Genomic DNA, 23,898 nt, shown 5'->3' on the forward strand with positions numbered 1-23,898 from the left:
AAAGGAAGGTCGCTCAGTAATTTTGCGGACAAGAAAATGAATACCGATTACGACAAAATATGTGCGAAGTGATGGCGATTGGTTGGATTTCAACACATAGGTGGTTCAGTTCATTCGATTCAGTGACTCGTCTGATCTCATCGTCCTTCTGCACTTGCGTGCACTGCGCTGCCGTCTGCTGTGACGATTATCATTTCGTACGAACGAACTGTTTTCTAGATTTATACGTTACGATAGTCTTTCAGGTTGGGTACTTCCTTGTCATGTGGAGATCTTGGTAATTGGAAGATCATCTGTAATTAATTTGTTATATCGGGAAGTTTTGTTATATTCCGCTCTCATGTTAATATCGCAAAGAATGGTACCTACGGACGCGGTCATACACTTTAAGTTTAAAAATGCGCTGGAAACCGAGAAATTCCCTTTTTCTGGAGCATCGACCAGTGTCAGGGAACTGAAGCAGTTTATCAGCCAGAAACACAAGCTGGATCAGAAGAGTTCAAGGCCCGATAAAAGTCAGACTCCGTCGGAACTCTCGCTGGAGAACGCTGCTACAGGGGAAGGTACGACAAGCAATATTGAACTGTGTTGCTGCTGGGTTCGCCGTGTTACATAATATGATAATAAAGCATGTTTCGAATTTTACGGTTTTTTCACCGTTTCGGCCATTTGTAGTGTATGTATCGGACGATGCAGAGATTCCCAAAGATACTGTGATAACTGTGGCCAGGAAACTGGCTGGTGCAGAAGCGGAAGGACCTGAGGAACCCAAACAGCCCGCTGCGGCCGCGCCAGCAGAAGCAGCGCCTGTGGAGAAGCAAGTGGCCGAGAAACCAGTCACTGCTCCTGGTGATGTACCATATTATCATAGTAAGTTGACAAGGATGTTCAGTGAATTTTCGGTAATAATTTTTCTGTGGTTTATTACAGGTAATAGTGCATATAATCAGTATCAAGGTCAACAGGACCCTACATTTGAAAAAATGGGTTTTCCTGGTGTGATTACTGAGGTGGGTGATGTGACGCAGCATGTTTGTGCCGTGCCTCGTTCATTCCCTCCAGCCATACAGTTGACACGGCATTGCTTCTTGTAGAGTACGGATATTTCGGAAATGGATGAATATACAGAGGAGCAGAAGATATTCGCGATGATGTATCAGTGTTTATTATTTTATGATCACACTGCGTAAGTGCATGACGGAGTGCTGTCGCTGTTTATTTTATGGCTCATGAAACGCTTGCTATATAAGTTTGTAAATATGAATCATCAGCACCCAGTCATTTACGAGTATATTTTTTGTTTTTGGGATATAGTGTACCGTTTTCTTTTATAGCTTGATTCGTGGTACTAGCGCAGGTTTACTCAAGGTCCCACGATGTTTTTGATGAGAACTTGAGATCACTAATATTTCATAGGGCTAATATTTTAAAATATACGTCACATCCTGCATTTGAATGGAATAGCGCAGATTTTGGTATTTTTTATGAAATGTTTGCCTTTCCAGATATGTTTCCAAACCTCGACAGAGTGTTTATTGTTCGCACTGCAAGATCGCTGGCAGTCACAATACGAAGTTTTGTCCGAATACTCAGGATGTGGGAATTATAGCTGGTGGACGCCGGAATGCTCAGAGAGCCCCTACCGTGGCGCCCACGACTGTCACTACGAATCCGACGGCGTATGCTAGTGTGCCGGACGACAGGTAAAACAAGTGGACGGTTATCATTCGCGAAAATTATTACCGCTTTAAGCGTTTGAGCAAACGTTGCGATACATGTTTCAACTATTGGTGTTTGAATTTCTGTAGTTACGAAAGGGAAGACATAGATCCGGATCTGTGTTGCAATATTTGTAAAAACCTTCTCCGGGATGCCGTGATTGCGCCCTGTTGCGGTGTCAACTATTGCGATGCATGTAAGTTTCGAAAGTTTCACCATTAGGTAGCTATCGTTAATATTTCCTCAGCTGTCGGGATTTTGTTCGGCGTTTAACATTGTTTGAAATATCTTCTGAGAATGTGTCCGGTTTGGGTTGATTAGATAGGAAACTGTTGCGGTCCAGCTCCTACATGATCGGAATTGATTCTGTAGGCGTTTTAAACTGCATATAACAAATTTTCGAAAATGTTTGATGTCCGTTTGATGAATGAATGTCATGCGGATGAAACGGTTTCGACAAAATCGGTTTAATATGTAAATTTCGGAAAGTGTCGTGTAGCATCATCGTGTGATGTTTCAGGCATCCGAACTACGTTGATGGACGAAGGAGGAGAAAGTGTCTGCCCGAGTTGTGGAGCTCAGTTAGCGCCCGATGCGTGTTCACCTAATGGTTATCTGCGCAGTCGTGTCGAAAAATGGGAACGGGAAATGCAGATTAAGCGACAACAGAAGAAAAAGGAGGGCTCACCACAGTCAGTTGGAAATAAAATGTATGTGCATTGTGCAAAACCTTGCATTGGTCATGGTTACTTTGCATTTTTTCGTTTAGGATTACGATTAAAGAAGTACGGAAGAGATTTAAAAATTGACTTTGTGTTTTGTTTTGTGTAGAAATACCACCAAGGAAGAAAAGCCTGTACCGACTCCAAAAGAGTCTCCTTTGACAAATTCCGTTAGTACCGCACCGCCGCCTGTTCGAACAAATCAGCCGGGACGAACGGTCAACGTGAAACCGGAAATGCATAGTGCTGCCTCGAGGGTATGTTGTTGACTGCATTTTTGTTAGGGTAGGAGGTATTTTGTAAGATGAAACTTGGTTACGACATCTTTGACTAACCGAAATGATGATGATACCGAAGTTCTGGATAGAGGCATGACAGCAAAACTCTTCGCATAGACAGTATCTGACGTTTACGCAAACCTTTTCTTTCTGTTTGGACGTTTCAGCAATGCCGTACTTGCAGCCGTTTTAATATTTGATTAATTTCAGAATGCTGCGTCGGATAATCATTCAGAAGCCAAACCCATTGGGTCATTGATCTCTACAACTACCCATAAAATCCCTCCACACATTCCTACGAACGTGTTCCACCAGCAGCAGCAGTCGCAACAGACAACGGCGCAGCCTCAGAATCAGCAGGCGATGGCATCGACGGAAGCCAGAAGAGGCAGTTTCCCGGCTAACCCTCAGGCTGCTGCCAGTCTCGCACCTTATTTAGCGGCTAATGCTCGTATGGCTGGTAGGCAGCCGCCGATGAACTTCTTCCCGGGGATGAATCAGTAAGTCACGTTCCGGATGCGATCTTCTGATGATGGTATTTAAAGCAGGCACAACGCTATTTTTAAATTATTGGCTATTATGGTTACTGATTGAATGTACAGCATAAAAATTTCGGCATTGGTTTCAAAATACTTTTAACATGTCTGTTTGAATGTATTAAGCATTTGAATAATTTTTAGGTTTGTCGATGGGGCAGGTTTCGGTTACCTAAACCCTGCGTTTCGTAACCCAATGTCTGCAGCTGCTTCAGCGGCCTTTGGAATGCGTGGAGGAATGGGTAATCGGATGCCATATGGATTAACACCGGATATGAATCGTTTTCCTATGTTTCCGGGTCAACAGACTGGTACGTTGTGGCAACCATATTGTGGTGGTTCTCTGCCGTTTCTTTAGTAACTTTCTATAAGAAACTTAAGGATCACGATCGGAAATGCATTGCTGTCGTTATACAACGATGTGTTGACGTGAATTTGTTCACTTCTGAGTGTGCCGGTTAGGACGACATATTTTGACTGTGGTATGGTTTTTGCAGCGGAGATGTATGAACGATCGCTACGATTTGGAAATACTGCGCCTTCGAATATTCTTCCCTCTGGGCAGACACTGCGTATTACGAGGTTAGTGGATTTGTTTACGGAATGTTAGCGCTGGCTCAACTCAGTTGCAGGTGGCTTTGTCATCTGATTGTTAGTCTTTTTGCATCATGCTCGTGTTTAGTAACGAATAATGAGAAACGTGACGTAAAAAAATGGTTTTGTTTTGTATCGAATTACTATAAATTTACGTTATGAAAAAGCGTAATAATAATAATTTCTGGCACAAAGGGTTTTCTGACGACCGAAATTTTGTTGTATTAGAATCATGAACCAGAAAGCTCCGGTGCAGTCGCCGTACGATTCCGACTCACCTACTCGCACCGATAAACTGCGTGACAAAGACAAGGATGATTATCGCAGGGATAAAGAAGAAGATCGTCGCCGTGACATTAAGCCGTATGATTCTAAGTACGACGACCGGAAAGATCGCCGAGATGATAGAAAGAAGCGGGAGGGTAGTTATAAGTCCGATGCCGAGGATCGGCGAAGTTCCGAACGCCGTCATTCTAGAGAAAAACGTTTCCGCAACGATTCACGGTCACCGGATCGGAAGGATTTGCGCATGCGAAAGGATATTCGAATAAAAAGGTGGGGATTCATTATGGAAAGATCAACGGTTTTGCAAAGACACTGCTGTTTAACCGAAGTTTTCTTTCTCACATAGATCGGATGACGTCAAGTATGATCGCTTGGCCGAAAAGGAAGCACGTCGGGATAAGCGCAACACCGAGACGCCGAAGTCAGAAAAAACTGTCAGCCCGCCATCGAAACCAAGGTATGAACGGATAGAGCCGTCACCTGTTGTATCCGAGCCGAAGGAGAAGGACATAGAAATAGTCCCTGTCAAGAGCGAGAAGCTGCCAACCATGGAGGAACCAAAAATACCCGACGTTATAAAAACTGTGGAAAAGGTTCCAGATGAGGAGGCTATTCGCAAAGATCGCGAAGAACGCGAGAAAAAGGAAAAAGAGGTTCGCGAGCAGGAGAAACGGCTTAAAAAAGAGGAACAACGTCGTCGTCGGGAAAAACGGGAGGAAGAGGAAAAACGACGCGCACAGGATAAGCGGGAACGCGATCTGGAGCAGAGAGCAAAACAGTTGGAGCAGTTGGCCAAGGAGCTGGAACGACAACAACAGGAAATGCAGAATATGAAAGGGCAGATGACTACAGCTGCCACACCTGTGGTTGTCAAAGAAGCAGTCGATATGGCAGAGCTCCAGAAGAAGGCCTTCGGGAAATGGGAGAACGATCCGGAAGATGAGAGAACAGGTGGTCCCATCAGACCTGCAGGAGAGGGTATAAGTCATGGGGAAAGCGTTGAAGAATCATCGAAAGGCTACCCCGAAGACAGGAGATCGCATAAATCTCGTTCGAAAAAGGAGAAAAAGGCTGCCAAGGCATCGAAGGAAAGAATTGAGGGGCCGAGTGGTGAAGTTGGAGAAAAGAAAGCTCGGCGGAAGCACCGGGAAGGCGATGGTGTGGAGAGAGAGCGGGTGAAACGGGAAAGAAATCGCCAGGATGAAGATGGTTTACAAGAGTCGCGCGACGGTGATGAGCGGAAAGATAAAGCCGGTGATTATCGAAAGCAGAAGACTTCGCGGTCCAGACGCGACGAATCAATGCGGTCTTCGCGCGAAAAGAGACTACGCAGTCCATCGATGGATCACAAAGAGGAGAGAGCTTTTAAACGGCTGGATTCGAAGACTTCGGAATTTGACGAGGGGAAAAGCAGGGAACGGCGTTCCCATCGACGGGAGGGGGATGAAGAAAAATCGCGGAAGCCCTCAAGGTCCAAGAAGGATAAAAGCAGATCCTCCCGACGAGCGGACGAAAGGGGAAAAGTGAAAGATCGTGATTCAGATATACCCGTGTCTTCGTACTCGCGACTGGACGACGAGGAAACGGAGATCAAGAGTGCAAGTGGCGATTTTTCTGGGCGGAAGTTGGACCGCATTAGTGGTGAAAGCGAAAAGAAAGAGCGATCCAGTGAGAAACGGGAGCGACATAAATCCTCAAAGAAAAGGGAGAAGTCCTCCAGAGAAAAGCGCCCCCGTGATGGCGAAAATATAGAGGAAAGGGATCCACGAAAGAAGCATAAGAAGCGCAGGAAAAGAGACAAAAAGGATGCGATTGAAGTGGAGAGCGCATCGGCTGAAGCAGGTGATCTGGGAAATGTATCACCTGCTTCGATTGATTGATCACTGTTTACTGTTTGTGTACAGAACCTTCTTGGTAAGTAATTCGCGTGCTGTGGGTGACGGGGCATGTTTTTCTCGTTACAGAGTGTAAGAATCAAGTTGCTGATCAAAGTTTCTTCTCCAGACTGTTTGTTCGCTTGAATCCACGTACATTGTATAAAATGTCTCAACGACGTCTTCGAGCCAAAGGACAATTAGTTAATCAGGAAAAACAACCGGGTAAAAAAATTGCTGGGTCAACTGACGATTGGTGGGAGGCCTTTCGCGGTATAAGTGAACTTATGCAGGTGGGTTGGGTGCATGGCATTTGGGCAAATTTGTTGTAACAAGTACCTTGGCGAGCAAATTACTAAATGTTAGCATTTTATTTCATTTTATTTGCAGATGTTGTATTCCATACTGCCAAAACAAGGAAAACGGCTGAAAAAACTCAATCTGTCGTGATTGGTTGTGGCTTTTGTTGGAATGTTTACGTTATATTCGTCTTAGCTAAGACTTGTCTTTGTACTCTTGAACCTAGATTCGGTTATTTACTTTTTTGCTTGCGCTTTAGTGTTTAATTCCTCGTTTTTTCTGTTAGATTACTTGTGCTCGCTTTTGTTATGGTATGTCGGTACGTGTGTGAGTTTTATCTGGTCTTAGAAATTTTGGAAATAAAAAACAGCACCCGGAATGAGTGTATGTATCTGTACGCTTTACGACCATATTTACGTGAATACGGTACCTGGCAAAAAAAGACTAGCTGAAGTATGAACAACTACGTGATTATCTTATCATATAAACATTTCACTACGTTACAAAGGAAAATATGTAGGAGTATTTATTTTTACTAAATCTCCGGTTTTTTATTCAGATTTTGTAAACATAGTAACCACCACAAGCGTAATGTGCCAATGTCCTGCATCGTTTCTGAATAGCCACTAATTAGCCAGCTTCAGAACAAAACATGGTTACGCAAATTTTTCTTACAGACTGAGAAATGTAAAATTCCGGCACTTGTAAAATGCCCACACCCAAGACCATTTAAAGCAGTTTCGCCGCAGTAAGATTTTTGACTGACAAGTGAAATCCGAGTCTCCGACTACTGAACAAGTATTAGTATTACTGTGCACGTGGCGAGAGGACAGTCGTTAATTCCACCTTTATACTGCAGAATGCGTAAGCTGTTTCAAAATCGAAAATCGGCGATAGCCCAAAAAATCGCTGACATGAAGCGCTGGCTGATCATAATTTTATTCTACTGTATTTAAAATTAAACTCCGCACTGCAAGTCCCCAACCACACAAATCTGACTCAAATAGTGACATACAACCTTTAGCACCGTACTTAACTGTGCACATTAGCACACGCACTTACGAGTATATCCTTAGATTTGATTTTAACATAAACGACTTTCCCAGCTGATATATGAGATACATATAAGGGGCATTTTAGCTGAAATACCGGAAATACGTATTCCTGCTGGCCAGACAGAAGTTTATCTGGACTAACCGGCTGTCATACAAAAATTTTGCCGCTAATGAGCCGCGCCTAAAAGCTTAGGTTTGATACTGGTTGCCGTGCGGTCTGAAAGGGTATTTTGGACAGCCAGGGAAATTCCACTTACATAATTGAGGATGGAACTCTCATTAAATATTTTGATCCCAGCTGTAATAATCTTCCTGTTAAATTTCCTGAAATTCTGTTGTAGTGCAGGTATGGATCCACGTATTTTCACATGCTGCAGACGAATTAAATTTATTTACCATATCGATTTCTGCCAAAAGTTATTCATGGGTTGGTGCTTAAAATCTCACCAAGAGAATTCTTCTAGAATACTTAATTGCGTTTTTGCTGAGTTTTCTTAAATAGTTTCTGTTTTGTTAAGAACCAGTGCCTGTTAGTACAGTGCCTGTTTTATTTTCGGATTAAGAAACGTTATTTCTGATAAACGGTCTTGTAGGCTTACCTCCCATGGCAAGCCGATCTGTGAATGTCAACCCACAACTGGTGAAATGGCCGGGGAAAAGAGTGCCTTATTACATCGATGCGAGCTATCGTAAGACGAAAACAGATATTCAAATTTCGAACGAGCGTAACATAAAACTCGCAAATGCGAAGGTTGTTACTCTAGCAAAAGCCTAGTCTTACATAACAAACAAATTCATTACGTAAGCATTCGGATTACACATCAGCATATGCCCCATTACACCGGTCAATGCATTCTGATTTTTAAACGGCGCAATCGCAGCTTCTCGTTTAATTTAAATAGCATCCAGTTCTGGAATTAATATAAGGTGCGCCAGGAGTACTGTGCCTGTTTTACGTACCATGAGTTTTTACTAAACTTATGTCTTTTGGAACTGTCTGTGGCATATTTCTGTTTGAACAGCTGCCAGTGTAAAGCAACTGATTCGGGATTCAGCCAAACAAGTTAGCGCGGATGTTAAAGGATGTGTGACCTTTGTGGAAGTACCATCAACGGTCAAAGAATACAAAGTCTTTATAACGAACAGAAAACCAGATGGGTACATAAAAATTCAGTTGATATGTACTGCCATTAAAACAGATCATAGATGTACATTATAAAAACAGTCAGAAAAGCATATTTAAAACTGCTGCTCTGGGTTCTTAATAGATTACTAAAGATTAGAAGGGAAAAGGGTTTGTTGTAATTGCATGTTGTACTACACCGTATAATATATAATCTCACTATCCAGATAATATTTCATCATACTCCGCATATGTACAAAAGACAGCAGACAAGTAAATTGCAGCCCTAGATTATATTAGCGATGATTCAGAGCATCTTGCATATTGCGCTGAATCGGGGAATTCTGACCATTGTAGAACTCGTGCTACGCGGTGTTCCGCGTGGCCTGGTCTTTACGCCGACGCTCGGAAGCGAGGCCTTAAGGAACAGCGAGTCTTCGTCACAGATGGCCCCACCGGTTGCCAGGACGGTTCAAAACATTCCATCATGAAGTTTTTCGCGATCACCTTGGGCAAATTGAATGAACACCAACGGGCCGATCGGGATGAATATATTAAAGTGAATCACGCTAATATGCTTCAAGGTACGTTAAGACTGAGAATACCTATCTATGTAATTTATATAACTCTTATCTTTATATTCACACAATCTTACCGTCCAAAACGTAATTAATTTTGGTTTTTATGGATTCGTCAACGCGTGGTCAGTTTTAGTCAAGCTTAGTCTGAAAAAAATCCATATTTTCCTGACCAACTTATCCTGAATTTTAATTTTTTTTAAAACGTTCTGGTCAGAAAATTTTAGGAGTTGGTCTTAAGTATGGCGAAACGCTAGTGTAGTACGCTAGTGTAATATTTTAGTATTCTGAAGCACAGTATGTAAAAAGTACATACGGTACTGTAACCATGGATATGGACCTGTAATTAAGTACACTTTGGTCAGTACAGTAATTAGGTAAGGGTTGATTTTTTAGTAATTCAATTTTTGAACTGCCGGACGAATGCAATAATAGTCCATAAATCAAACCTGACCTTTCCAAAATCAAACCTGACCTTTCCAATACACACGTGCCGAGCGCGAATGCGCGAGGCTTTCCTTGTAAGACTAAACTCTTCGAACATACTTCGTACTGCATTACGCGCGCTGTTGTGCGCCTCATCAGCACTCAAACAGTAACGTTACATCATATCTTCACTGAATCAGAACCTCTTAAAATCGACATTTAGTTACAAGCTCCTAATTTTATAAAAGATTTTTAAATTTTTGTATAAATCATCATTCGATACTGCATGGTCAACGTCAATGATTTGCAGATCCCGAAGAAGCGTACCGCATTCACGAAAGCACAAGTGAAGTTAATTTTTATCCATATGATTACTGCTCCATTACGCACAACCAACCGGAAGAGTTCGCTAAACCCAAAACCGAGGCGTTTATCGTGAAGCACGAGCCAAAGTACATTCCCAAATTAAACCATTTGAGCGAAATCGACTGTAAAGAAATTAGCGAAATGTATGACTGCGATCCCAACAAATGCGAAGCGAGTAAGAACCAACTGCCGGCTTAGTTTGCCTATATATTGAGGGCAAAATAACAGAAAGGCTAAAAGTGGTAGTTTTCAGTGAATTGCGAAGATCTGGATGGAGTTAGCCGAATTCCCAGCGAAGAAACGGAAGCAACGGAAGCAACGACAGCAGAAGTTGCGACGGAAGCCCCAACCACGGCCAAACCGACGGTGCCAACCACAACAGAGGAGGCGTTTCCTACAGAGCCCGAACCGGATATTCCGGCTGGCCCGACTGAAGATTATCCCGACACACCGGATGTCACACAGAAGCCGCCGTCGGCTAATGAGCCGCCACTGGAGATTTCTGGATTCAAAAAGAAACTTCCAAAAAAATCAACATGACGAATCATAAAAGAGTGAGATAACGGTTATTCAGGAACTAATAATTTACGACCATCCATCATAAGTACCATCAACGCAACAGAAGTCGATGATGACCTTTATTTTCGTTTGCGTTTGACTAGAAACGGCGGTTGCCGAACCTGGTGTGGGACTTAACGTAATGAGATGCAGTTGACTAATTTGGCTTTGCAACTACAAAAGTGTCCCTGCATTAAAAGCTTCGTTATACGTGAATGGATGCAATATTTATTTATATTTATTGTTACGAGTAGGATTGAAAATTAGTTCCCACTGAATGTCGTTCGAAGTGTAGTATTAAAGTAGTGCGTAGTCAAGCTCACAGATGTAAATAACCGACGCCCTCAAAACTTTCCAAATTTTATAATGCGCTTCTAAAAGACTATGACCTTTCCAAAGTACTACTTACAAGAATTTTTTCTTTTAAGGCCGTGTATAAGTAGAAAGTGACAGAACAGGTTTAGGTACATGTGATATCTGTACTCGTACCCAAGAGTTAACATTAGTCATCTTGCCTCCTTATTCACTATCGGAAAAAAATTTTGATCAGAATCGGCAAGTTATATTACGTTACAGCATGTATTTATAGTACGGTGCTGATTTCTTAACAGTACGGAGGCGGATAATTCATGTCAAAGGAAATCGGTCCAGTTGGAGCGCCAGTGGCAGAATTAACGCACCATGTCCCGCCATAACCAGTCTGCTTTGACTGCCATGAGCCGTCGTCTTTGCACTGTGGCACGTAGTTATCGTTTCGCACAGGAACAGCTGTATTGAATATAAAAAAGTACAACGCATTTTAATTATATTACACCCTGTTAGTAAAATTACACATTGGTAAATCATCATCAAACTCACAGTTCGAATCCAATACAACGACCTGTTTTCTGGCCACTTCACACGAACACTGGCCGATATTCTGAAACTGCTTGGTGTCTTTGGAATAGCGAATGCAAGCTGGACCGCAAAATCCGTAAATACAAGGCGGCTGTTCTGGTAACGAAAAGTTGAAGGGACCGGAGATTCCTTCGCTATTTAAGCATATACGACCACCGGGCACCCAAACAGACTGGTTACATCTATACGTTCCATCGGCATTGCATGCCCGCTGGAAAACATCTTGTGCTATAAAAAATTACCAGTTGCAAAGCGCAATAAAGACAGGTAACAGTTTTCTGTTATCACAGAATTAGGTAACGTTCATATCAGGTAACGTTCATATCAGGGAATGAACGTTACCTCCTGAGCAAATCAGTTGCAGCAAGGCAGTATTATCCAGCGCACACTGGCAGAATCTCCGGAACTGATCCACAAAACGTCCGTTAGGAAGCGTGTAACTGTTTGTCCGGTTGCAGTTTTCTTGATCAGCCGGTGATTGTGTGGTGAAATCGCAAAAGGGAAACAATAAAGGTCTCCCAGTTGTTAATGGTGGTGTTGATGGAGTTTGAGATGCAACACCGACGATAATTAAGCAAATCATGAGTGGCAATTTTAACTGAAAATTGTATTTCAACATCCGTGCAAATATTACGCTAACACCCGTTGAAGATATCATTTTTCGCAGATGACAGACTGCGCTATAGTGCTCCTACTGGCAGAGTTGCAGTTAATGGCAGTTTCGTTATTAAAGGGCACTAGTTGCATACAAAAGTGCAGTACTGGTACTCGTGATTACAAAATTAATAACAATTATTCACACTAACGCTGCTTAACTTGTTATTGATGGTAAAAAAAACGAACAAGATGCCGGTACGGTGTGAAAGGTCAATGAGCCTGATAAACGGCCGACAGGTATCCCTGTTCCGGGTTGAATTTAAAGTTGAAAAAAATGAATGTTTTTTTGGTAGATCTAGAATGCGTTTTTTGCCGCTTGAATGTAATCAGTGCACAAATAACCGCGAACAGCAGCAATAAGTACCAGCTATGTAATAAAGTGTTGACTTCTTTGTCGGGTGCAGCACAATATACTCTGTATACGTGTATGCAGGCTACGGCATTTATTGAATTATTGTTAAGTTCCAACCGGAAGCATGGCGTGCAAAAGAATTAAAACTTTTCGGCAAATACAGTAAGTCTTCAGCATCACCGATGACTATTTCCACCTGCCGAATCAGCAGCAGCTCGCTTCTATAGCAGTTGTACGAGAAATGAGATTTCATTTCGTAATTTATATTCATTTCGTATTTTAAAATCTCTACCATAATGTATTCGATATTTAACTAAAAGAATCAACGAGCCCTGAAAATTCATCAAAGTCAATATATCCATCGGCATTCTTGTCGGCAACTTTGATCATCTCTGTAATTTGCTCCTCGGTGAAATGCTGCTCCAGGCTTTTGAAAACACCTCGCAGTTCAGCTCGACTTATCCGACCATCGTCATTGTAGTCGAACACCTTGAATGCCCTCTCCAGTTCCGTCATGTGCAACATTTCTCCCATCTTGCTCCTCATGACGCCCAAAAATTCGCCAAAGTCAATTTTGCCGTTCTCTGTATAACCGAATTATGAAGATTACAATGGATTTAATGCATGTAGAAAGCAAATTGAATAATCAAAGAATTATCATTTCCAAAATTTTGTCATTTAATTTGTAGCCATACTGTCTGCATCGGCTTCGGCCATAAATATTTTTAGTTGTTCTATTGTTGGTCGGAATCCAAGTTTTTCCACGACTTCTTTCAACTCCCGAATGGTGATGTAGCGATCTCCTAATAATCGTACCCAAACGATTGCATACAGCGATGATACAGGTAAAGATTTGGCGATCTCGTACAAAACGACCCCATCTATATAATCAGTTAATCACTACAAACGCTAATCCACATATCCATATTCGTATGATAAATTTAGGTATACCGAAAAGCAAAAGAATTAGTAAGCCATCGTATTTTCAAAAATGAAGTCCTTAACAGGCAGTATGCAGTATTGCCTGAATACGAATACAGAAATAAAATTCTTGCAATTATGTACAATATATCGTATACAATACAGGTATATTTGTACATAAATATGGTGGTTCAGCATGTAAATGCAATAGTACTTATTGCCCAGTTTAAATTAAACAATTTTTAAAGTACCAAGCTTTAGTATCAGGCTTCAAGTTTTATTATCAGGTATCAAGAATTGTATCCAGTGTTTTCTATAAAATTCAAAGAACGTCATTAATATTTTAGTCTACAGAGTAAAATCCAAAGTCATCGATCATGCCGGTACCAGTACCAGCATTGCGAGTAGTGTACTGTACCAACAGTATAACACATTTGTTCGTCAGCTGTTGTTCACCGCCGAAATGTTTTGTGTTATGATTTTAGTAGTTACCATTGCGATCGAAGTGATCAAACGATTCTCTGAATTCGGCAATCTGTTTTTCTGATAGATCCACACATGCCGCAGCTTTCGTTTGTTTCATCCGGTTCGTCATTTTAAAACACCCAGCGAGCTTGTAGCTATCCAAAGATCCTTTCGAAGCAAAACAAGATCCAACCTGTCCCATCCACGTCGGTAAATCGTAACAGAGCAGAATGCGACACCGTTGTATAAAAATTAATGTACTCGTATGATCTTAAAGCAGTGCAATACGGTATGATATACTTGTGTCCTCTCACGCGCGTCTGACGTGGATTACCGCTTATTAACACATACTCTAGGATCGATAGAAGACAGGAAAACAACTGAGCAGCCGCGTATTTTGCCGCTTAAGCGCGCGTTTTACGCAGATTATTTACCATAGGGTAAACCTATTTATTATCCACAATTCTGCACCATAGAATAAGTATGAAAATCTCACTTTCTGTCCTGCAGATACTAGTTTATTTTAAAACAGAAGTGGTTTGAAATTTTAAATCGTTTAACGGTAGAACTTCATAATGCGGTTCCAATGGTTCTAATGTAAAATGTAGGCACGGGAAGGTCGTTTATATCCTTATGCATCCAGTTTCGTTTTCGTAATAATCACGCTTACATAGAAGAAAGTGTCAACTCAAAGGCGCACTCTTCTTATATAAACAATTGCTCGTGAATGGATAAATTGTTTCAAGTTTTTAAAATAAGAATGTTTATTATCTTGCGACAGCATGGTTCCATGAAACTCACCGATCTCGAGTTGACGCCGGCGCGCATGTTTACGAATTAAAAACATACGATTCCGATTCATAAGCAGACAGGTTCACGTGTCGATCTTCTTCGTTTGCAACGACTAGCGAACAAATGGTTTAAAAAGCCTGTCCCAGAAACATTCCATATAAAAATTTAACGTTTTTAATTGGCTGTTGTGAAATGTTTCCATTAATGTCGATTTTAATGTTTTTGACAAGAATATTTGCGACATTTCCACACTTTCAGTCGATTCGGGTTATAAACGATGAAGTAAATACATATATTACTGTGCATATTACACGCACCCGCATCACTCGCTGGATGAGACCATATACAGAGTATATGGCTCATCCATGTGCCAAGCTTTTGGTGCTGCAATTTACAAGCGCCATTAAATACAAGATTAAAGATCAAGAAACAAATACAATAAGTACACTGTCAGATGTATAATTGTACATATAGTTTTTAATTTCAGTCACGACATAACGGCCAAAACAGGTATTGTAGTTAAGCGTGACCAGGATGGCAATTCGTATAAGAACTGCACCTCCAGGTAATTAAACCAACCGGCCATTATTTTATCACGCGTAAGCATATCAGAAATTAACCGCAGTGTTTCCAGCTAATCAAAGCGCAGATTAATGAATAGCGCATAGTTAAACAGACCTGCATGCATGTTTGTAGCTTTTTTTATAAAATCGAGAGTGCTAAAAACTTAATTAGTTGCGTTTGTTTGTCAAATCCCGGGCAAGCCAGTCCAGGCCTTCATAAAGCCCATCTCCACTAGTTGCACAGCAAGACTGTATATGCCACTGCAATAAAAAGCGAAGAATGCTTCATGTTGCAGTATATGTGAAAATGGATTTCCATATTATCAAAGCTAGAAGTATGAAAAGTTTTAGACATACCCGGTGGCTTCGAAGGTCACTCAGTCCAAGACCTTTTGCGATTTCCCCAGCCGATAATGCATGAGGAAGATCTTGTTTGTTTGCCAAAATCAGAAACGGAGCATCCCGAAGTTCGTCTGCAGTGACCTAAAAGTGTTTTGATTGATCCGACTACCGCTGAACAAAATGCTTCCACATTCGCATAAATTCGCTTACATATGCTTACATGTGTTGAAATGTGCGTGATTACGTGGTGCAGATGTGCTAAGTACGAGTATATAAAAATGATTTATAACTATCTGATAAGTAAATTTTTCATTGTGATGTTGTAATAACAGTTAATGCATGTATTACGCATACCAGTCTGTATAGTTCTTCCTGCGCTTCGGCCATACGCTGCGGATCATTTGAATCCACAACGTAAATTACTGCTTTCGCACTGTGGAAGTAGTGATGCCATAACGGACGCAACCTAAAAACCCCGACGTGATGATTCCACCAGTCCGTTTGTAAACTTGCCATAAAGGTCAGCGAGTCAAAATGGATAGTATACTATACAGTACTCGATTGACTAATAAGCATAATTAGATAGTCGCTCGCGGCCACTGCATATGTTTATATTATTTTTGGTTTATTGACGTATTCTTCTGTTTTGGTAGATAAAAAGCGGAATACAACTACGAAGATTTTTGTGATTATCTGCCACATAGCTGCTGCCCCCGATTTACCTCTCCTGGCCACCGACATCCCACACGGTGAAATTGAGATTCTTGTAAGAAACAGTTTCCACATTGAATCCTACAAAATAATTGCAACCTTGAACATGTACAGCCATATTCACCAGTATTACAATATTTCCGAAAGGTGTCAGCACTTCAAGAATATGTTTGCGCTGTGAGAAAAAATGACACCAGAGGTTTCAGACATTATAATCCTCTAAGACTCTTTAATATGTAATTACCGATTGTGGGAATCGTGCAAACTACTTCTCCCAAGCGAAGTTTGAAAAGAACAGTGGTTTTGCCGGCATTGTCCAGACCAACTATGAAAAAAATTAGAGGTTACTGATTAGTAATGTCAACGAAATGACCTCTCTTCTTTACCCATTAGTATGCTGACTGGATCCATCCTGAACAGCGAATTCCAAACACGAGAAAAGAGCATACCCATTTTGGCAATTTCTTATATATCAGTTACAAAGTAAATAGAAATGTTAGTGGCAGCAAGAGCCAAACTTGGATTAAGGAATATAAAAACTATGAATTTTGCCGGCGTCTACAGCGTACAAGATTTCAAGAACGGGGCAGAAGTGATAATTCCTTATGCATTACGTATTATTAGCTAGTAAGTATACCATCTACTTAAATAAATCGCCCACAGTGTACAACCTGATCTAGAAATAATAGCGTAATAAAACTTGATAACTATGGTATAGATAACTTATGTTGTTGCTGACTTATATATGCGCAGCCTGACAGCAGTCGAGCAATGTGGCTCTTCCACATCACAGTTGACATCACTGGTCGTGCTCTAAAATACACGTGGAGATGGTGATTTGGAAGTTTCTGTGATGAAGGGACTTTAAGGACAAAGAAATACATAGCAAAATGACAGTCACAGACTCACAACATAGTCATAACTATAAGCAATCTCATCTACAATTTATCAACTTTAGTGCAACTTTACGTACGAGTACGAAATATAAATATCTATAATTATTGTGTTCATGTATTGTATGTTATCGATATCAGCTTATCACCTGTACTTCTTCACCACCTTAAAATAATCTGGCTTCGATACTGCACATGTACACGCAATAAGTACTGCACTGTACTATCGATACTGCAAATAGGTAACAGGTAGTTTTTGTTTGTCTAAAATAATTTTGTCGTTTACGTGCTTCAAGAACCTTCTTCATTATTGTAAGTAACTTGTTAGCGCTGTTGTGTCTCTGATCCCGGACTTCCGGTGATCGCTCATGTCAGTTTATTTGGTCATTCGGTTTGGTAGATCTTATGTTAGTCGACGTTGCAACCCCCTTGCATGGCACTGTGAAGACTGATCATCGCAGGACGACAAACTCAAAAAAATCAATTGGAATGATCTCTTTTGCCTAGAGACTCAACGACAGCGTAGGTATATACACCACACTGTGCACTATTTCGGCTCGAATCCCGTGCTTCGTACCGAGAAAATGCATGCCTCGGCTTGTCGTAGCCCTGCCCCAGGCCTTTCTCATTGGTCTCATTTTAAAATGCACCAATCAGAAAGAGAATTTAATTCTCTATCGAATGGTGTATGGCTTATCCAGAGTACCACTACATTGAGCCACTATAAACGTTGTAGACCCAGTCGCACTATACAGAAGTTGCTGTTCTGTTGCATTTATCTTTTGAACTAGGACGATTTACCACAACTTTACCAAATCCACAAATTTGTAAACTCTATCATCTTTCGATTTCATTCAGTTTTGGGATGAAAATCTCCCCGGGAAACTCCGGGTGTTGGAATAAGTGCGAACTGTGAAATCTGGTGTTTTGTACGTTAGGTTCCCTGGCAAACGGCATACTGATAAACTTGCATTCAGCATGTCTGCTTTGCTGAAACTGATAAAACTTGATACATACATTCAAAAATTTTGAGTTGTCTAGCTTGTTACATCTTTTAGAATTTTGGGAAGCCACAGAACATGAGCTAAAATCGTCTCTCACGATGATTAAGACATTAGGGCTACCGCACACGAGTTTCTGTGGCTGGCCCCATGCTTTAAGTATGCAGTGGAGATCGGCTCATATTCGGGCTGGCACGGCTAAAAATGCGGTTCCTCGTAGACGCTATTGTGGGACGTATATTCCCATCATTCCTGCTTTTTGGAAAAGAAATCTTTTTCTTTCAGTTTATTCAAAAACACTAAAAAGTTTTAGATTTTTTTCTCTACAAAACAAGCCTATGTGAAATACGACTGAGGCCATACAGAAAAAGTGGTTTTTCGCTGATAGAGTCTCTACTTTTGCCATTCCTTTATCGGTTTAGGTGGAGAGTGGATTCTAAACCACTTAAAACCTTAAAACTTTTCAGATTTCTCATTGCTGTAGTAGCAACTAGGAAGTACGTATGATCTGATTCTTTATTGTTTTCGGCCATCGAAATATGGAGTGATGATTGCTACCTCTCCTGGATTTAGATCTTGAGTGTGGACGCAAATGCTGTTTATGTTTGAATTGACTTCGAATTCTTTGGTTTTATTGCCATAATCAGAATCTGAAATGGGAAAACGTCAACATCAAAAAGATAAACTGTATTTAACCACAACGGAATGGAGTGGCATTTACGGAGGAAAAGCCGCAGCTTTGGCAGCGCGTCCTGGTTCGAGCTTCGTTGGCAGGTTTCGGAGGTTGCCGTTTTACGCGTGTGCCATATCTCTTCAGCCCTTCGAAAACCCTTACGTGTCTCCCGATGGATTCGTATTCGACCTTGTGTGAGTGGTCTTTGAAGTATTACAAAATTTGAAGAAGGCATCCTTACTGGAACAGTCAGGAAATAAAGTGTTTGTTATTCTTTGATAGAAATATTTTGCCATATTTGAAGAAATACGGAACGCACCCTTGCACTGGTGAGCCTCTGCAAGCCAAGGCTTTGATCAAAGCGAATTATTTCAAAAATTCCGAAGGTAACGAACCATTTCAAACTACACAGCAGCTGCTTGTCGCAATGTGCATGGGCAAATTACTGCTTGTATTATTTGTTCTTCGAGATCAAACGTTGTTAGACTGTTGTTTGTCAAATAAATCAAATAATTTATAATTGTTGTTAGAAATTAAGTTTTGAGGTTGCACTTCTGCAAATAGAGATTTGATACACATGGACAGAATAAAACTATGAATAATGAATGTGAATTTTTGTAATTGAATTAATTATTGTGATTTTTAAACAGGAAAGTATTATTGTCCGGCTACTTATAAACCGTTCAACGAAAATACCCATATTGTCTGCATCAAGCCGACCGGAAATGTATTTTCTTACGAGGTAATTAGCGCTGCACCGCTGCCCACTGCCTAGATATATTTTACTTTACTATTGCAACACATTACTTAATTTTCGCGTGATGAAATATGCTTTTGCAGGCCGTGGAGAATCTCAATATCAAAGCCAAGAATTTCCGCGATCTGATCACAGACGCAGCCTTTCAGAAAAGCGATATTATTTCGCTTCAGGATCCCAGCAACTTGGAAAGGTTGAACATGGAAAGCTTTCACCATATAAAGAACAGTTTGAAGGCCAAACCATTAGGTAATCTTGGCTACATCACTGTGTGTGTGCTTGTGCAGTGATAAACTGTAATGATAATGTGGCCGCGATGGATGTGGTATTTGGTGGAAATCACGACTATGAGTTGTCGACAGAAGAGTCACATTGCGTTGTAATGTTTCACGATGAGATTATGAATTTTATTTTTGTATTGTGTTTTGCATTTTTTGTCAGAGGCCGGTCAAGGGTCCGGAGCAAATCTTAAATCCATCAGTGTCGAAGCAAAAGCCGCTCTGGCCGAGCTGGAGAAAGACTACAAGAAGCCGCAAGACCTTTCTGTAACTGATAGTATGGAATTTTATACTTGGTCGTTTTTATCTAACTGGTGGCTTTTTGTTACAGCTTTTTAGTGACAGTAAAACACCTTTCCGGCCAGCTGCCACCGACAGTGTGAACGCCGCCCATTATTCTACTGGACTGGTAGCGGCTGGATTTACGTCGACTGTTATGGAACCGGTGACGGTACAAACTGCTGGTAAGGGAATTTAAATTCCAAAACATTCTGCTCACGTGTAGGCCGTGTACAGTAGGTAAACGATAAAAAAATGACTCTAGCCAAAATATAGACTGAAACGAACGGTCTTTTAGCAGTTACCGGTCGGGGGAATTTTACTAGTTGTAAAACGCATAAAATGGGCTTTGGAACTTCCATTCCTTGACCTCTGTAAAATTTCAGCCATGCTCGATGAAGACGCCATTCGTTATGATCGCGTGAAAAAGAGGCAGAAGAAGGCGTATGTCCGTTTGATAACCAATTTTGGAGCGCTGAACCTCGAAATTCATGCTGATATGGTACAAAACTTTGTCCGCAGAATATTTTATCGGAATGAATAAGATGTATAATTGTGAATTGCAGGCCACTAAGACCAGCGATAATTTCCTTCGGCATTGCAGAGCGGGTTACTATACAGAAACCATCTTCCATCGTCTGATAAAAAATTTCATGATACAAGGTGGGGATCCCACTGGTACGGGAAAGGGTGGTGCGTCTGCTTTTGAAGGGGGAAAGGAGTTCGAGGATGAATTGAAAACAGGGCTCAAGCACGACGTCAGGGGCATTGTCAGTATGGCTAATTCTGGACCGAATACGAATAAATCACAGTTTTTCATCATCTTCAGGTTGGGCATTGTATTATTCATAGATTTAAACATTTTTTATGGTCTTACTTCCTCTCATGAGCATATATTTACAGGCCGCAGAAACATTTAGATGGCAAGCATTCGGTATTTGGTCGTGTCGTTGGCGGTTTGGACGTTTTGGCCAAATTGGAGCAGATTCCAGTTGATGATACTGACAAGCCTACTCATGTGAGTGCCGAACCTGTTGCACCTCGATTTTCAGATTTCTTTTTTATGCGTAACTATCTGAAAATTGCAGCCTATAAAAATCATCAACATCGAAGTCTTTCAAGATCCTTTTGCGGATGTAGAAAAAGAGATTGCCGAAGAACGAAAACGCAAAGCGGATGCTGTCGCTGCTGAGACTTCGTTTCTTAAAGAAAACCCAGGCAGAAAACTGAGGCTCTTGACGAAAGCGCTTTGCCCAGGTCAAGCGGGCAAGTTGGGAAGTATTTGGCTAATGCAAGAAAAAGGTAAAGCTAACTTTGCTGAACAATCTTTGGGCGGTGTTTTCTGCCGTAGGACGTGGTCTTACACTTGCAGCCAGCATGTGCCGTGTACAAATTTTTGCTGTGTTGATGAGAGCAAAAACTTATAAAAAAATTTTTGTCATGAAGTTCTTTTGATGTGATTATCTCGTTTTATTGCATGTTGTTCATTCTGCCAATTTGCATCACAGGTTACCTCAGGATGATGACACTCCATCTACCAGTACGGAAACGCTTAATAAAAAATCGAAACTTCCCGCAGAAGGTATCAAGTTTAAAGATTTTAGCGCATGGTGACGTGTTGTGAGTTATGAAGAGGATCATGTTTTTGTTCTACGAAATTTGTTTTGAAACTGTTATGCACTACGTAGAATGAATATTATTAGTTTTGAGTCTTGACTGTTGGTGCGCGGAGTATTGGGTGCTTTACTTTGATACAATGAACGATACAAAGGAATAACACTTTCTGGTAAATAGCGCAGCGAAGCAGTCAACAAATATACTAAAAGCTGTTAATTGCTATCGAAATCTGTAAATCCGCAGTAAATAAATGAATTCAGCAACTAGATGAACCGAGAAGTTCACGACCATGGCTCGATGCCAACATTACTACAATACACTTCTGCAATGCTACTGCATCATCAAATCAAGCAAGCAACGTATTAAACTACCGCATAGCTGCATCAGAATGTATTCGAGTTGATGACAATTAATGACGGAATATTGCTGAACCAAAAGACTGGCGTGTAAAATCATGCAAAAAGGAAAGGCAAACATCCAGTGCTAAGAGGAAACTTTATCCTAGCACTTTCATAGGACTTCTCCAGTTTGCGCTGATTTTATTTACCTACAACGAACCAATTTTCAAAGATGGAAAACTCCCCGTCAAGGTGAAGCTTCAAATGTTTTCTCTTTACCAGTCAATCGAGACAGCAACCTCCAAAATTTCAAACGCAGGATTAGCGAGGCGGAATTCGACGGTCGCCGGACTGCTTGGTGTCCACTTCATTATCGGCATCTTCCAGTGCTTCTTCTATGGCCTTCATGACCTTGTGAAGTTTGTCGGTGGAGTCGCAAAACCCATCGCCGTTCTGTAATTTGGAAAAAATGATGTGCGAAACAGATAAACCACTCCCCACAAAATGCAGCCTCATCGTTCATTCAGCAAGCAAGTGTTAGTCAGCAACTATTTATGCATGTCATTTGTGTTATTCTTCCGATGCATCGAGGCTGACTGAGCGAATGTCGTTTCACATGTCCTAGTTGCTGCTTCCCCTTTATAAGCAACGGCAAGAAGAAAAATACGTATCGCTTACAATTTTGGAATGGCATAAGCGTCCGTTCACTTCGACTTCGAATTTGCCGGTCCGGGTTGGCGTCGCGGAGCCTCTCTACGTATACCAAAACACAAAAAGAAAGAAGGATTTCGCGGGTAGTTGTGTGCATTTCCAGAATAACAATTCTGACAAATCGTCATCATAATCAACAGAGGATGTAAAATTTTAAACGTGCCATGTCCGTTGTACACGATTAACATATCCACAATTTATTTAAAAGTTAATGCAATTACTGTATAATGCTCCTAATTTACGGCTTACCACTTCAATTTCATCCTTGTACCGTTTCCGAAGTTCCGCTTCGAATGCACGGAACTGTAATACACATCAGAAAAAGGGAGAGGTATAGTTATCCAATTACATGCTTCTACAGTTTTCTTAAATTATACAATGCATATGATGATATGATCCATCACAAGTCACAAGTCATCACAGGCGATGCTCGGTATGAAAGTTAATCAGCAGTAGTTATCGCTACGCTGCTACAGCACTGAAGTAATAAGGCTCCACAAATAACGGAAATACGTACCCTGGATCCATACCCTCACGCACCGCTGAAAAAAACCAATAATCATGGTCACTGTTTCTCAGAATCAAAACAATACAGCTGTAAGTCGGACCGGGCAATCCCCATGTGGCCATGTTTAGCACAAATGAAGAAATAATAACTTATTCTCTCCAGTTTCCAACTTAAGAAGAAATCATCAACTCCAAATAATGTGACAGTTCTACAGCCGTATCATTTGGATTGGCAACACTTACTCCATAATTATGTCAAGTTATCAAATATGCTTATAATTTGAAAAATTCTGCTCATACCACTTACCAGTAAACCACGCTAACCAAAACTTTTCCGCTTTTAGCAGACATGATGTATGCGAGCACTCTGAGCAGGGGGCGAAAACGTAAAAACAGTCAGCTCAACTTTCTAGGTTCTTAAAACGTTCAATGTATTTCAGAAGCACGTAAAAATTAATAAAAACTAAATTGTTTGGATACTCGTATAGCCGTAAAAGCTGATGAAAATTAAAACTGTGAGTAAATGAGTTTAATAGGAAAGGAAAAGCTTTTGAAGTCTTGGATCTTGATCACAGTACCAGGACCTACTGTATACAGTAGGTCCTGACAGTGCTTTAATACTGTACAGTGTACGCAGAGTCACGGACGCACCTTTGGGGCTTTCCAGTAGCGGGCCCATGATGCTAGGGTTGCACGAGTAGAAGAATATGCCTCGCCACTCCACGAAAGG

The 23,898-nt window shown here is 41.1% G+C and overlaps 6 protein-coding genes and 1 long non-coding RNA gene across 11 annotated transcripts; 3 read left to right on the plus strand and 4 right to left on the minus strand.

Annotated features, from left to right (window-relative positions):
* The first annotated feature begins 207 nt into the window (after positions 1-207).
* On the plus strand, positions 208-6,687 carry LOC129585046 (trichohyalin-like). 2 transcript variants are annotated; one of them, XM_055477565.1, is made up of 15 exons: positions 208-563; positions 676-870; positions 931-1,010; positions 1,095-1,186; positions 1,506-1,703; positions 1,809-1,915; positions 2,240-2,429; positions 2,551-2,698; positions 2,930-3,219; positions 3,400-3,566; positions 3,753-3,837; positions 4,078-4,404; positions 4,481-5,976; positions 6,099-6,301; positions 6,399-6,687. In XM_055477565.1, the coding sequence occupies exons 1-15, from the start codon at positions 341-343 to the stop codon at positions 6,456-6,458; spliced, it is 3,861 nt and encodes a 1,286-aa protein (XP_055333540.1). In that variant the 5' UTR covers positions 208-340; the 3' UTR covers positions 6,459-6,687. The 2 variants fall into 2 exon arrangements, with proteins under 2 accessions (XP_055333540.1, XP_055333548.1); XM_055477573.1 differs by lacking the exon at positions 6,399-6,687 and having other exon boundaries at positions 4,481-6,048; positions 6,139-6,280.
* Positions 6,688-7,287: 600 nt separating this feature from the next.
* On the plus strand, positions 7,288-10,630 carry LOC129583490 (low choriolytic enzyme-like). Its single transcript, XM_055475286.1, has 6 exons — positions 7,288-7,709; positions 7,957-8,052; positions 8,386-8,521; positions 8,844-9,070; positions 9,801-10,031; positions 10,110-10,630. Exons 1-6 carry the CDS (start codon positions 7,631-7,633, stop codon positions 10,394-10,396), a joined length of 1,056 nt encoding a protein of 351 aa, XP_055331261.1. The 5' UTR covers positions 7,288-7,630; the 3' UTR covers positions 10,397-10,630.
* Positions 10,618-12,087, minus strand: LOC129583501 (uncharacterized). The gene is made up of 3 exons (XM_055475296.1): positions 11,654-12,087; positions 11,273-11,539; positions 10,618-11,182 (listed from the first exon to the last, which is right to left on the minus strand). The coding sequence occupies exons 1-3, from the start codon at positions 11,967-11,969 to the stop codon at positions 11,019-11,021; spliced, it is 747 nt and encodes a 248-aa protein (XP_055331271.1). The 5' UTR covers positions 11,970-12,087; the 3' UTR covers positions 10,618-11,018.
* Positions 12,088-12,459: 372 nt separating this feature from the next.
* Positions 12,460-14,394, minus strand: LOC129583507 (uncharacterized). Of its 3 annotated transcripts, XM_055475320.1 has the most exons (4): positions 14,141-14,394; positions 13,734-13,899; positions 13,016-13,201; positions 12,460-12,904 (listed from the first exon to the last, which is right to left on the minus strand). In XM_055475320.1, the coding sequence occupies exons 1-4, from the start codon at positions 14,141-14,143 to the stop codon at positions 12,630-12,632; spliced, it is 630 nt and encodes a 209-aa protein (XP_055331295.1). In that variant the 5' UTR covers positions 14,144-14,394; the 3' UTR covers positions 12,460-12,629. The 3 variants fall into 3 exon arrangements, with proteins under 3 accessions (XP_055331295.1, XP_055331286.1, XP_055331304.1); XM_055475311.1 differs by having other exon boundaries at positions 13,734-14,394; XM_055475329.1 differs by having other exon boundaries at positions 13,016-13,123; positions 13,734-14,393.
* A 572-nt stretch (positions 14,395-14,966) lies between these two features.
* LOC129589407 (uncharacterized) lies at positions 14,967-17,058 on the minus strand. The gene is made up of 6 exons (XM_055484167.1): positions 16,501-17,058; positions 16,359-16,439; positions 16,126-16,195; positions 15,758-15,869; positions 15,419-15,544; positions 14,967-15,322 (listed from the first exon to the last, which is right to left on the minus strand). The coding sequence occupies exons 1-6, from the start codon at positions 16,565-16,567 to the stop codon at positions 15,230-15,232; spliced, it is 549 nt and encodes a 182-aa protein (XP_055340142.1). The 5' UTR covers positions 16,568-17,058; the 3' UTR covers positions 14,967-15,229.
* A 1,110-nt stretch (positions 17,059-18,168) lies between these two features.
* Positions 18,169-21,872, plus strand: LOC129589393 (RING-type E3 ubiquitin-protein ligase PPIL2-like). 2 transcript variants are annotated; one of them, XM_055484157.1, is made up of 11 exons: positions 18,169-18,875; positions 18,964-19,010; positions 19,332-19,423; positions 19,522-19,687; positions 19,880-19,983; positions 20,048-20,180; positions 20,382-20,497; positions 20,562-20,824; positions 20,899-21,013; positions 21,084-21,297; positions 21,504-21,872. In XM_055484157.1, the coding sequence occupies exons 1-11, from the start codon at positions 18,664-18,666 to the stop codon at positions 21,617-21,619; spliced, it is 1,578 nt and encodes a 525-aa protein (XP_055340132.1). In that variant the 5' UTR covers positions 18,169-18,663; the 3' UTR covers positions 21,620-21,872. The 2 variants fall into 2 exon arrangements, with proteins under 2 accessions (XP_055340132.1, XP_055340124.1); XM_055484149.1 differs by having other exon boundaries at positions 18,173-18,875; positions 18,964-19,067.
* LOC129589415 (uncharacterized) lies at positions 21,726-23,775 on the minus strand. Its single transcript, XR_008690596.1, has 6 exons — positions 23,476-23,775; positions 23,179-23,203; positions 22,911-22,964; positions 22,629-22,703; positions 22,230-22,403; positions 21,726-22,159 (listed from the first exon to the last, which is right to left on the minus strand). It is a non-coding gene; the product is annotated as an uncharacterized LOC129589415 (long non-coding RNA).
* Between the last annotated feature and the right edge of the window lie 123 nt (positions 23,776-23,898).

The sequence above is a fragment of the Paramacrobiotus metropolitanus genome, unplaced genomic scaffold (genome assembly GCF_019649055.1).
Source record: "Paramacrobiotus metropolitanus isolate TYO unplaced genomic scaffold, Prichtersi_v1.0 Parri_scaffold0000002, whole genome shotgun sequence".
Lineage (NCBI taxonomy): Eukaryota > Metazoa > Tardigrada > Eutardigrada > Parachela > Macrobiotidae > Paramacrobiotus > Paramacrobiotus metropolitanus.